This window comes from Palaemon carinicauda, chromosome 19, assembly GCF_036898095.1.
Source record: "Palaemon carinicauda isolate YSFRI2023 chromosome 19, ASM3689809v2, whole genome shotgun sequence".
Lineage (NCBI taxonomy): Eukaryota > Metazoa > Arthropoda > Malacostraca > Decapoda > Palaemonidae > Palaemon > Palaemon carinicauda.
The window spans coordinates 76150222-76164532 of NC_090743.1; the positions used below are offsets into that span (position 1 = coordinate 76150222).

General features: G+C 49.8%; 1 protein-coding gene and 1 pseudogene across 1 annotated transcript; one reads left to right on the forward strand and one right to left on the reverse strand.

Moving 5' to 3' along the window:
- LOC137658275 (DNA/RNA-binding protein KIN17 pseudogene) overlaps positions 1–14311 on the forward strand; it is an 88707-nt pseudogene that overhangs the window by 49371 nt on the left and 25025 nt on the right.
- Positions 8070–8417, reverse strand: LOC137659076 (uncharacterized). Its single transcript, XM_068394163.1, has one exon. It carries the CDS (start codon positions 8415–8417, stop codon positions 8070–8072), a length of 348 nt encoding a protein of 115 aa, XP_068250264.1.

Here is a 14311-nt window from a genome sequence, read left to right on the forward strand (position 1 = left end):
CAACTTCAGCCTCACATCCTCCCTCCTGATTCATAGTAGATCCCACGTATCTAAATTTTTCTACCTGTTTTATAACTGCTCCTCTACTTTCATGTATAGCTATCCTGTCCCTACCGTCCTTACTGCTAACCACGGTTTGTTCCGTAACCGAAATACAAACCACGCTATTTACATGGGGTATTACTTTCGGCGTAGCTGAAATGATGAGCCATTAGATTTTTAACGAGGTTTTACTATAGGGGAGGGGTAGCTAGCCACCCCTCCCCCCTTCACACACCGGTGAACTGATTCTCTTAACTTTTGGCTCGGGTGACGGTCAGACGTGTCTACCTCACCCTCGCGTTTTGACAGCCTTAATCTTTTTTGCTTTTTCTTTCAGAGTGTGTTCGTAAGTTGGCCTCTACCTCTATCATGCGGAAATGCCCTGGCTTACCCGACCGCCCTTGTGGGACTTTCATGTCGGCGGTCGAGACGGACCCTCACACCTTGTGTCCGTACTGCAGAGGTCAACGATGTGATTGAGAAAATGTTTGCAGCGAGTGCAGGGAGTGGTCTACCTCCCAGTGGGAGAGGTTTTCCTGGCGACGGAAGAAGAAGTCTAAGTGGGATCTTTCTCCTTCAAGGGTTGCCTTGAAGAAGGAAAGTTCCAAGGACTCTTCTTCCGCTGCCCGAACCTCCTCTGAAGCTCCCACTCGATCGGTCTCTCGTGAGAGTCCGGTGAGTGGTAGCGTAGGCCTTTCTTTTGTTGACCAACCTCGGGGTTCGGGAGAGGGAGTTGCCTCCCATAACGAGGCAGCTCCTCCTCCTCCTCCGGGGGAGGATATTGATAACTCTGTGGCTAATGATGATTTATTGCAGCTTTGGGCTTCCTTGGGGCTTAAGGGTTCGCCCTCCAGGGAAGTCCTGTTTGACTTGATCCAGTTGGGAGCAGCTGTCAAGCAGTCACTGGTGATAGCGGAGGTAGATCCTCTGTCTATCATTGACGTTGTTGTGGCAGAGGCTTCCGACGGGTCGGGTCAAACCCCTGCCTTGGTTGCTGATGTAGCTGAAGGCTCAGTTCCCCCCTCCAACATCCTTCGAGGTAGGAGCTGAGTCCAACGGTCTCTCCTGCGGGTGATTCTCCCCCTCGGGGGAGTTCACTGAGAGAGACTCCTCTTCGGAGGACCGACGATGGTGTGCCTGCTCCTAGAGGTCGTCTTCGCCGCAAGGCTCGCCCTCTTCTCCGCCGTAGAGGCCTTCCTTCTCCCTACAAGGGAGTTAGGAGGCACCTCTTCGGTTCTTCACCCTCGACGTCCCCCGCAGAAGTTCCTCCTCGACATGAGTTGACCATTGCAGCTGCATCTCTAGACCTCTCTGCAGATCGTTCGCGATCTCCAACGCCTGCCAGACCTGTGGATCTTCCTTCTCCGTTCCTGGAAGCTGACGCGCTGTGGGCGCCCACGCACCCTGTTTTCCAACGGCCTCCGGTCCCTTCGGGGTAGAAGGACTTGTCTCACAATGTGAGCAAGTCTCTTCAGCACCAGGTTTCACTTGCGCGCCCACGTTCTCCTGCGCGCTCGCGTCGTAGCGTGCAAGCGCTCTCCTGCTGTTGCTGAGGACCTTCCTGCGCGCCAGCGATATCCTGCAGCAGAGGCAGAGTCATCTCGTCAGCGCTCTCCTGCTCGTCACCGTGCTCCTGTTCGCCAGCGCTCTCCTGCTCGTCACCGTGCTCCTGTTCGCCAGCGCTCTCCTGCTCGCAAGCGCTCGCCTACGCGCCAGCTTTATCATGTGCACCAGCGATCTCCTACTCGCCAGCGCACATCTGCGTGCCCTGTTCCTGTCACGCGCCAGGCGCGCCCATGATCTCCTGCGCTCCCACGATCTCCTTCGCTCCCACGATCTCCAGCTCGCCAGCGATTTTCTCCTGCGCGTCAGCGCGCCCTCGTTCGCTCGGGCGCCCACGATCCCCGGATCTGGGCACAGGCAAGAAGATTCTTCCTTCTCCTTCTCGCCCGCGATCACCTGCGCGCCCTCGAAGCTCGCCTACACGTCAGCCCTCGCCTGCGCGCCCTTCCAGAGCTGGACGAGACGCTACACGCCCACGCGCTCACGGAAAGTCTCCTGCACGCGCCCACGAGCAGCCCCCGGTATGCTCCTCTAATCCTGCTGGCCCTGCGCCCCAGCCGCCTGCTCCAGACCGCTCGCCAGCCCGCCAGCGATCTCCTGCGCGCAAGCATCCCTCAGCGCGCCCGGGCGCACACGATCCTGCTCTCCGAAGCTCTCTTACGCGCCCACGCGCTCTCTCTCCTGAGCACGATCGCCCTACGCGCCAACGCTCGCCTGCGCGCCATTGCTTGCCTGTGCGCCATTGCTCGCCAACGCGCCAACGCTCGTCCTTACAGCCGCACGCTCCCACACGCACCCTTGCCCGCGCGCCCACGTGCTCACGCGCCTTCACCGTGCGCGAACCCGCGATCTGTCCATCGCGCGAGCGCCAGCGCGATTCTCGACGGGTTTCGCAGCGCGAGCAGCCGAGCGAGTCTCCAGGAGCGCCCACAACCAGGTCATCATCTTCACGATCTCCCCCCCCGCAAGCGCAGGACAGTGCGCTCGCAGGAGGAGGGGAAGTCTTCAGAGAGGTCTAGGCACCATTCTTCTTCTTCCTTTCAGGCAGGCCCTGTGGTGTCTACTCCAAAGGACCGTCCGATCCCCTTCTCTCCAGTGGGTGTCTATGACACTGCTTCCATCAGTCATCAGCCTTGGTTTGGGTTCCTTATCAGAGCTGTCGTCCAGGCTGTTAAGCCTGCCTTCGCTGATTTGGGCCTCAAACCAACGTCCCCACTAAAGAGGAAGAGAGGAGTAGAATTCGTGGTGACTTCTCCTAGGGTCAAACTGGCCCTCAAGAAGCCCGTAAGGAAGGCTCCTTCCCCCCCTCAGACATTCTCTCCTTCTCCTGTGGATGAAACTTTTCCGTCCTCAGGAGAATCTACCGAGGTGAGACCTTCTCCCACCGCACTAATGGGAGAGACCCCACCACGAGTAGGAGAATCGTTGCATACTGGGGCATAGAAGAGTCCTCAGGCTTCTTTGCTGGAGTCCTGCATCCCTCCTAGAAGGGAACCGAAGGACTCGAAGACCGTCCCAAAGTCTTCTTCAAGGATTCGACCAGAGCCAGCGAGACCCCAGGAGAACATCCACGTGTCCCCCCAAGTAGAGCAGTTTTGGGACAGGAGACTTTGCTGCCAATTTACCAGGAGGAGAGCAGCATGATTCAGAGCACGCCTTCTGTCAGGTCCTGACCTTGATAAGGCATCTCAGCAAGTTTAAGGACCCCGAGACCGCCCCTCGTGAAGGCAAGGATACGGCCCTGGACCAAGTCTATGGCACTCAAAAACCCTCTAAGGCCAGCGCGGCTCTGCCTTGGTCCCAAGGGGTGAAGAGTGCCAGAGATAAGGTTGAGGGCCAGCTTGCGGAACTCGCCTCCTCCAGACGTTCCTCTGCTGGTAACAAGCTCCTCCCACCTCCTCATGTCCAACAGAGGAGGTATTTCGAGATCATGGAGGAGCCTTGTTTAGCTCTTCCTCTTCACCACTCCGTGGAAGAGCTTACCAGGGGAGTCTCTCTTGAGAGACTTTCCAACCGGCAGGTGACATTCTCTGCAACGGAGATCCTGAGTCAGGAGAAGGTCGCAAAGTGTGCCATGCAGGCCACTTCATGGCTGGATGTCTGGCTAGGGTCTCTGGGCATCCTGTTGCGTTCTGAGGATCATTCCAAGGAAAGCACCAGGAAGGCCCTGGAGACCTTCCTCCTCTCGGGCATACGTACCATCGAGTTTCTGGCCCACCAAGTTTCGAACTTGTGAGCAAACTCGATCTTGAAACGACGTGATGCTGTGACCAAGAGGTTCCACGCGAAGGTCCCAGCCGTGGATGTCTGCAAGCTCAGACACTCTTCCATCCTAGGAAAGAGCCTGTTTGAGCCCAAGGATGTGGAACAGGCAGCTGAGAGGTGGAGGAAATCGAACCCCGATTCTCTCCTCCAAAGGGCTCTTGCATTTAAGCCCTATAAACCTCCAGCACCCCAACAACCTCGCCAGTCCAAGTTGACGAAACCAGCGCCGGCAGCATAGACGAAGGTGTCCAAACAGCAGCCCTTTCTTGTCAAAGACAAGAAGGGTGGAAAGTCCTCCAGGGGAGGCAAGAATCCTAGAGGGAGCGGCCGAGGCCGCAAACGCTAGAATTGGCAATCCCCCTGCATGTCCACCAGTGGGGGGATGCCCACAAAGTTGCGTGTTCAGTTGGCAGCAACTCGGGGCTGATTCCTGGACGATCTCCGTGATCAGTCAGGGACATCGCGTCCCGTTCACGATATCTCTTCCTCCCCTGACAGCGAATCCAGTGTCGTTGAGCTCCTATGCCATGGGATCGGTAAAGGGGCTAGCCCTTCGGGCAGAAGTCGAGACCATGCTCAAGAAGGATGCTCTCCAGGAGGTCGTCGATGGCTCCCCAGGCTCCTTCAGTCAACTCTTTCTTGTAAAGAAGGCGTCTGGAGGCTGGAGACCCGTCATTGACCTCTCAGCCCTGAACAAGTTTGTCAAACAAACTCCGTTCAGCATGGAGACAGCAGACACGGTCAGACTTGCAGTGAGACCGCAAGACTTCATGTGTACACTGGATCGGAAGGACGCGTACTTCCAGATCCTAATCCATCCGTCTTCCGGGAAGTACTTGAGATTCAGCCTAGACAACAAGATCTACCAGCTCAGGGTGCTGTGTTTCAGTCTCTCCACAGCACCGCAGGTTTTCACCAGAGTGTTCACCCTGATATCTTCATGGGCACACAGGATCGGCATCCGTCTCCTCTGTTATCTGGACGACTGGCTGATCCTGGCAGACTCGGAGTAGACCCTTCTTCGACACCGAGACAAGCTTCTGGGACTTTGCCAAGATCTAGGGATCATGGTAAATCTCGAAGTCTTCTCTGCTTCCATCTCAACGACTGGTATATCTAGGCATGATATTGGACACCAATCTCCACAAAGCCTTTCCATCAGACGACAGGATAGCAAGGCTGAGGAGGGTCGCAGATCCTTTCCTCAGATGAGAAGAGCTTCCAGCCCAATCGTGGTTACGTCTCCTAGGTCACCTTTCCTCCTTAGTCCGTCTGGTTCCAAACGGCCGCCTCAGGATGAGATCCCTGCAATGGCGGCTCAAGTCCCGGTGGAATCAAGGCCACGATTCCCTGGACATCCCGGTCCCTATGGGTCCTACGGAACGGACGGACCCTCAGTGGAGGGTGACGGACGAAAACCTTCGAATGGGAGTGGATCTTCTCATCCTCCCCCCAGATTTGATGCTGTTCTCGGATGCTTCAAAAGAAGGGTGGGGGGCCCACGTTCTGAACCACAGGATTTCAGGCCTATGGTCAGAATCAGAAAAGTGCCTCCACATAAATCTGCTAGAAATGAAGGCCGTATATCTGGCACTTCAACAGTTCCAACGGATCCTGGCAGGTCACTCCGTGGTGGTGATGAGCGACAACACCACGGTGGTGGCTTATATCAACAAGCAGGGAGGTACCTTTTCACAACAGCTATCCCATCTTGCAGTAGAGGTACTGAGATGGACCGAAGTCCACTCTATTCCACTATGGGCTCGCTTCATTCCAGGCAAGAGGAATGTGCTCGCCGACAGTCTGAGCAGAGTGGTCTTTGGATCCTCTAGTAGCCAGCAAAGTCCTGACTTTGTGGGGTTCCCCGACGGTGGACCTGTTCGCGACAGCCTTGAACTTCAAGCTTCCGCTGTACTGTTCCCCAGTCCTGGACCCCAAGGCACTCTGGCAAGATGCCTTCCAACAACGGTGGGATAACATCGACACCTACGCCTTCCCACCGTTTGGTCTGATGAGAAGGGTGCTCAACAAGACCAGACTATTGGTCAACCTGTCAATGACCCTAATAGCTCCGCTATGGCATCATGCAGAGTGGTTCCCGGACCTTCTGCAGCTCCTGACGGAACTCCCGAGTGAGCTTCCTCCACGACACGAACTACTCAAGCAACCACACTGCAACATCTTCCACAAAGCCGTAGCATCGCTTCGGTTTCACGCCTGGAGATTATCCGGCATCTCCTCACAGAGAGAGGCTTTTCGCAACAAGTTGCGGAGAGGATGTCTTGACACCTGCGAAAGTCATCTGCAGGGATCTACCAGGCAAAGTGGAGAGTCTTCTGTGGTTGGTGTCAGGGAAGGGGTATCTCTCCCCTCGATGCCACTATTCGAGCAATATTGGAGTTCCTTGTGTATTTGCGGGAAGAAATGCGCCTTTCGGTCTCGGCGGTGAAAGGCTATCGCTCAGCCTTAAGCCTGGCCTTCAGGCTAAAAGGAATGGACATTTCCTCCTCGCTGGAACTTTCCCTACTTATATGAAGCTACGAGCTTACCTGCCCTCAGTCGGAAGTGAGACCTCCTCCATGGAACGTGGTTCGTGTCCTCAGGTATCTTAAGAGACCTCCGTTCAAACTATTACGTCAGGCTTCTGATCGTCACCTGACTTGGAAGACGATGTTCCTGCTCGCTTTGGCCTCGGCCAAGTGAGTCAGTGAACTTCATGGTCTCTCGTACGACGTCGCCCATTCAAGCGTATGGGGGGAGGTAGCGTTCGGGTTCGTCCCTGAGTTTGTTGCCAAGACTCAGAATCCTGGAGTTCCGGACCCACGGTTCGACGCCTTCAGGATTTCGAGTCTCCGTTCTGTAACAGATGACCCAGACCATCTCCTACTGTGCCCAGTAAGGAGTCTGAGGCTCTATCTGAAGAGAACAGCTGCAGTTCGTCTTCGAGTGCAAGCCCTGTTTGTGAGCACAGGGAGGACGAAGAGGAGGGTCACTTAGAAAACTATCTCAGCTTGGATTCGCAGGGTCATCCACCATTCCCTGAATCCAGACCCTCCTCCGTCACGTTGCCCGAGAGCACACAATGTCAGAGGCATTGCTACGTCCCTGGCATTCAAGAGAAATTTCTCAGTGACGCAGGTTCTACAAGCTGGGGTCTGGAAGCGTCAAACGACTTTCACAGCCCACTACCTGCAGAACGTGACCCACAGGAGGCTCGATACGTTCTCTATCGGCCCTGTGGTGGCTGCACAACAGCTGGTTTAACCTCAGGCTCCTTAATGGACAAGTAGCAGAAGGTTGAGGGCATTGTTACCCCGGTTTTAGTCTGCATGAATGAAAAAGTATGTCTGGCCCTTACTCTTTTCTTCATCCTCCCCTCTCTTGGGGAAAGCAGCATCCTGGGTTCTCTGCACAGCTGACCTCAAACCTCTGCAGGTAAACCATGCTTCCTTGTGTTCCGAGTATTAATATAATACTGTCGCGTCCCCCATACCCTGACGAGGTGGTATTGGGAAAGTCCTAGCTTAGATTTCCATCTAAAGGACTTCAGGTCAACTTCCTAGGACGAGTCACACTTCTTTCCTTCTCACACAAGCTTATGTAGGCCGCACGTTCCTTGCGGAGCGAGGAACTTGCGAGGTGCAGGGACTCCTTATCTTGAGTGCTACACATTCAGATCCTAAGTCCCCGGGCAAAGCCAAAGCCAGTACGGCTGGGACTTACCACCCTAACTAAGGGTTGAGTCACCCCATGTAAATAGCGGGGTTTGTATTTCGGTTATGGAACAAATGACAAATTCTGAGATAATTTGTATTTTTCCTAACCATACAAACCTTAGCTATTTACACATACTTGCCCGCCAGCCCTGTCCCCTGTGAAGTCCTACCTCTAAGCGAAGTGAATCAGTTCACCGGTGTGTGAGGGGGGAGGAGTAGCTAGTTACCCCTCCCCTACCCCCTCGCTAGTAAACCCTCGTTAAAAATCTACTGGCTCGTCATTTCAGCTACGCCGAAAGTAATACCCCATATAAATAGCTAAGGTTTGTATGGTTAGGAAAAATACAAATTATCTCCGAATTTGTCATTTCAGTCTTATCCACATTCACCCTCAAACCACCCCTTTCCAAATGTCTCTTGCCTTTCTACCATCCTTCTCTGTAATTCTTCCTTGTTTTCAGCAGTAATCGCCAAATCATCTGCCTATAGCATCTCCCACAACTCTTTATTTCTGATCCCTTCACTTAACACATCCAAGACCAACACAAATAAAAATGTGCTCAATACTGACCCCTGGTGTAATCCAACACAAATTTCAAAGGTTTTTGTTTCTCCAACAGCTGTTATTACTTTTGTCCTTGTTCTTTTGTAAATCATATCTACCATTCTAACCAACTTCTCCAGGACTTTGATCTTCTTCAAACACCAAAACTTCACTTCTCTTGGTATTTGGTCATAAGCCTTTTCTAAATCTACTAAAGCACAGAAGAGCTCCTGGTTTCCCTCTAGTCTCTTTTCCTGTAACTGCTTTACTATAAAGAAGGCATCCATAGTCCCTCTTCCCTCTTCTTAACTGATTCTTGAACCTTTCTGTTCCACCACCTCTTTTCTCCTTTCGACACACCATATCCGCTGGTTCTTCCCACTAATTCCTCCGTTTCCCGTACACATTTCTTCCATACCCAACCAAATATTTTCCACCATGTTACCCTGTCCAATCTCTAAGTTCAACCTTTCAGTCATTTCTCTCACAATCCTTCTAAATTACTCACACTTTTCTACCTTAAGGTCCCAACCTTAATTGTAGATCTCCTCTTTGTCATTTTGAGTTTTCTACTTTTCATTTTAAAGTCCATCACTACCAGTCTATGTTGCTTAACACAAGCTTCCCCCAAAATCACGTTACAGCTCATGATATTTTTCTTGTCTATTTCTCTAACCAACAAGTAATATTTATAGTAGCTTGGCCAGGGCACCAGCCACCCATTGAGATACTACCGCTAGAGAGTTATGGGATCTTTTGACTGGCCAGACAGTACTACATTGGATCTTTCTCTCTGGTTACGGTTCATTTACCCTTTGCCTACACACACACACAGAATACTCTGGCCTATTCTTTACATATTTTCCTCGGTCCTCATACACCTGACAACACATTACCAAACAATTCTTCTTCACTCAAGGGGTTACTGCACTGTAATTGTTCAGTGGCCTCTTTCCTCTTGGTAAGGGTAGAAGAGATGCTTTAGCTGTGGTAAGTAGTTCTTCTAGGAGAAGGACACTCCAAAATCAAACCATTGTTCTGTAGTCTTGAGTAGTGCCATAGCCTCTGTACCATGGTCTTCCACTGTCATGAGTTAGAGTTCTCTTGCTTAAGGGTACATTCGAGCACACCATTCTATCTTATTTCTCTTCCTCTTGTTTTGCTTAAGTTTTTATAGTTATATAAGAAATATTTATTTTAATGATGTCACTCTTCTTAAAATATGTTTTTAAACATAAAACTTACCCGCTGGTTATATAAGAATGGCTAAAGTCCCTGGACGCCCGGCAGAAATTCAAAATCTTGCGGCAATCGCAGATATGCCAGGTGTATACTAGCGCCCTCGCGGTAGACAGGCCGAACTATTCCAACCAATTCATACCTTTCCTGCCGGCATTGCGGGCTGGAACAATTGGAATTCACTCGCAACCTACTTTGATTTGGACGGTTTATTTGGTGATGTACACTGTCTTTTGGTTTTGGGCTTTCGCTTTATTGATTTTTCTTTCATATTATCTTGAATTCTTTGTTGTTTTGGGTTTATTTAGATACAGTGGAACCTCTACACACGAACGTATCTACATCCGAATTTTCCAACATCCGAAGTAAAATTCGAGCAAATTTTTGACTCTACACCCGAATTTTATTTCGACACACGAAGTAAACATTACGCCATTGAGCGTCGTGTGCTCAGTTCCCTATTCTTGTGTGTATCGTGTGGTTGTCCTCTGTTTGGTCTGTTATTAACAGTGCTTATTTTCTTCCTTTTCTCACATTTCCTTTTTGATTTTACCTATAATCATGGTGCCTAAGAAGCCAAGTTTCAGTACAGGAAGAAGGCAATTCTTTCATTAGAATTGAAGCAAGAAATTATAGAACAACATGAGAGCAGTATGCATGTGAGTGATACTGTATGGTTAAACAATATGGCCAGAATAGGCCTATGATCTCGAGGATCATCAAGCTGAAGGCAGCCATTGAAGCAAATAACCATCAAAGGGGTTCACCATTATTACAAGACATCGTAGCAAAACCCTGGAAGAGATAGAACGCCTTTTGTTGATAGGGATAAAGGACAAAGAGATTGTTGGCAACGATCATTTGTGAGAAGGGCCAGCGTGATGAACAGAAAGAAAGAAAAAAGTGAAGCAAAGAAAACCAAGATAGCATTAACAAGCTCTTTTAAATAAGACTTCTCTCTTTTTCTGTTTCTCTCTAAACATAGCATTAACATTTTCTTTAAATAAATCATCTCTCTCTCTCTCTCTCTCTCTCTCTCTCTCTCTCTCTCTCTCTCTCTCTCTCTCTCTCTCTCTCTCTCTCGTTCTTCTTCGCTGTTATAGTGTTAGATACGTCTATTATTTTTTTTTCCGAGAGAGAGAGAGAGAGAGAGAGAGAGAGAGAGAGAGATTAAACAAAAATGCGTTTAGAGTACATATGATTTTTAGCAGCGTCGAGTTGAAAAACAATTAAATGTAACTAAGAAAGTAATAACAGCTAATCTGAATTCCTTTATTAACTAAAACAAATATTGATAAAAACACACTCGTGTGCGTATGCACAAACACACACACGTGCAAAAATTGCTACGCAGTGAGAGAGACGGTCGGGGAGGAGGTAGAGATGGTGACTGCGATAACATACCGTAACTCGTCACTGAAAGTGATGAAAATAAAAAATCAAAAGAAAAAAAGGGAGAAAATATGAAATATGAAAATAAAAAAAAAAAATAAGCTAAGTTAGATTAAAATTTCCGTAGTGTAAGTTACGGTATGTTATCGCAGTCACCATCTCTACCTCCTCGCCGATCGTGTCTCCTCGTGCGTGTGTGTGTGTTTGCGCATACGCACACGAGTGTGTTTGTATCAATATTTGTTTTATTTGATAAAGGAATTCAGATTCGCTGATATTGTTTTTTAAGTTACATTTAACTGTCTTTCAACTCGTTAACGCTGTTAAAAATCATATGTACACAACACATTTTTGTTTAATCTCTCATTTTTGTTTAATCTCTCTCTCTCTCTCTCTCTCTCTCTCTCTCTCTCTCTCTCGTTCTTCTTCCCTGTTAGTGTTAGAGACGTCTATTAATTTTTTTCTGAGAGAGAGAGAGAGAGAGAGAGAGAGAGAGAGAGAGAGAGAGAGAGAGAGAGAGAGAGAGTATTTATTTAAAGAACATGTTAACACCATGTCTACCTTCTCGCCGATCGTCCGTCTCCTGGCGTAGCAAATCCTACACCTGCGTTGGCCTGTCTGTAAGGTAAGGTGGCAATAAAACAAATTTTTTATTTATTATTTCTTTATAATTCTCTTTTTTACATGCTTCTTTCATATTATGCAGTTATGTTATTGTTATGTGTAATTATGTGTAGCCATTTATTAAGGATTTATTATGGGTTTTTAGGCTGAGGAACGAATTAAATGAATTACCATGTATTCTTATGGGAAAATTCGTTTCTACATCCGATCATTTTCTACATCCGAAGTTGGTTGTGGAACGAATTAAATTCGTATGTAGAGGTACAACTGTAGTTTTGACCCTTGTTCATGTTTTGATCTCTCTCATAACCATTCAATATGGCCGACCCCACCCCTGTATATAGGAAGTGTATTAAAGGATGTCATACTCGTCTTCCTAAAGCTTCTGTTGAACCTCATACGATTTGTGTGAAATGTAGGGGCAAAACTTGTACTTTTTGGGATCGGTGCGAAGAATGCTTTTCTTTAACCGAAAGTGAGTGGTTAGCTTTTGAGCGCTATACTCGGAGACTAGAGAGAGACAGAATTAGACGCAGTTCTTCTCGTTCTGTAGATTTACCTGTATCCAATGTCATTGATCCTAATCCTTCCCCTGTAGTGGTAGATCAAGAACCGAAGGAACCTACGATGAAGGATATGTTGTCCGCGATTCAAGCTCTCGGCGTAAGAGTTGAATCACTAGTGACGGACAAGAACCAGATTATGTACAAAATTAATTTGCTTAAAAGTTGTCGCACAGGCGACCTATCAAGTGCGAAAAGTTTGGCTAATGTGTTCAGTGTTGTGGAGGGTGCGTCTGAGCGATCCTGTCGTTCACTTAGCCTTAGACCTCTTTCAAGCTCCCGAACCCATGGGAGAAGTAACGTCGAACGGCGAAAGGGAACGAGAGGCGTCATCACTCGCGCAGACGTCCCCTCGAGCGTGCCTGCTGTCGTATCACAGGTCGCTCACCCTCACCTTAGGAAAGGTGAGGTTAGTGCATTATCGCCATCTTTGGATGAAGTTACGCTGGACGAGGTCTGGCGTCAAGCCTCTAGACCTCATAAGAGAAAAGGAGACGCAGTGGTACAGCAACACGATTCTCCTCCGCAAGAGCCTGGCTGTAGCCATTGGGATACACCTGAGCATTTTCAGTCCCTTGGCGAGGGTTCGCCGGCGAAACGCTCTTGACGGGAGTTCTGAAATAGATACTGTAAAGGTTTGGTGCAATCAGATTCGGAGCTGATCCCTAGTTCTGGTGTTACGGTTCATGCACCGCCGCTTCCATCAGACTGGTGTTCGTCTCCCGAAAGTCGGGAGCGATTTGGAAGCGATGAGGGAGGCGAATTTGCGTTGGAGGAGGCTGCACTCATGTCGCCTAAGGGTGATCCCAAATGGTCTATGCTGTTGGGCATGAAGCAGCAACTCTCGTTGCTTTTGCAATCTTATCGGCCTGCTGTTGGCAGTGCGGTTGGGCGTCAGTCTTCCGGTTTAGATGCGTTGTCGCACAGGCGGCCTGTTGGTTCCGGCAATGATGCGTTGTTGCACAGGCGACCTCCCACCCGCAGTGTTCAACGACAGGTTGAGGTGGATGCGTCTCGTCAGGGACCTGCTTCTCAGCATCAATCGATCGCTCAAAACGCTGAACTTCGGTCTTCCAAACGCGACGACATTCGCCAAACAACGGAGCGGGCCGCTAAGCGGCGGGACAGAAGCGGACGCGATACGGAGCGTCAGTCAGACGCTACGCGTCAGTTAACCCATGACACCGCACGTCAGTCTACTCATGATGGCACACGTCAGTCATCCCATGACGCCGCGCGTCAGTCTACCCACAACGACACACGTCAGTCAATCCATGACGCCGCACGTCAGTCTGCCCATGGCGGCACGCGTCAGTCAACCCATGATGCCACGCGTCAGCCAACCCATGACTCCACACGTCAGTCGACCCTTGTCGTCTCGCATCAGTTGGATACGATTCCACAAACCGAACGTGACAACAAGCGCAAGGCTAGTGAACGTCATGCAGATGGGAATATTGAACAGCGCACGTCAGCGCTGATGCGTCTACGCAGGAACGGCGCCTCTCTGAATAAGGCACTGCTGCAGCGGCTGATTTTCTTTGGAGGAGGAGCCGGATGAGGTTTTCTCCCCGGATGAACCGTTGGACGAGATCTCGAAGGGAGAAGAGGATAAACCACCTCAACATTCGGTGGACCTCAAGAAGTTAATGCTGGTCATTACAGAGTTATTCCCAGACCATTTTACTCCTGTAGCCCCGCGTTCTCCGCCTTCGGATTTTACCCTTGGTAAAGCAGCAAGAGCGTCTATGTTCACGAAGATGGTACTCTCTCGCTCCTCTAAGAGGGCGTTAAAGTTAATGGGAGTGTGGATGGATTCGAAGAAAGTCCTTGGCAAGACGTTTCGCTTTTCCTCCTGCCAGACTAGCCTCCAAGTCTAGTGTTTGGTATGAGACAGGAGAAGTCTTAGGCTTGGGAGTTCCTGCCTCTGCCCAGGGAGATTTCTTGAGCCTAGTAGACTTTTCACGTCGGCTAGCTATGAGGAAGACTAAAGTATGGTGGTCTATGTCTGAGTTTGACCATCTCTTGAAAGGCATGTTCAGGGCTTTCGAAGTGTTTAACTTTCTGGACTGGTCTCTGGGAGCCTTGGGGAGGAAAGTGTCGGAAATGAAGGGCACTGACACTAGTAACCTCATTCAACTAATGTCATGTATGGACAAGGCAGTTAGAGACGGTTCAAACGAATTGGCTGCCCTATTCATGGCTGGAGTTGTCAAGAAGAGGGCAACTATGTGTTCTTTCCTCTCCGTTGGGGTCACTCTCTTTTCAGAGATTGGAGTTACTTTTTGCGCCACTGTCTTCTGCGCTATTCCCTCAAGAGCTGGTAAGGGAAATTGCCGCTGCGCTGACCCAGAAGGCTACCC

Coding starts and splice junctions, on each gene's coding strand:
- LOC137659076 (XM_068394163.1), bottom strand. CDS start 8,417: ATGGATGCCTTCTTTATAGTAAAGCAGTTACAGGAAAAGAGACTAGAG.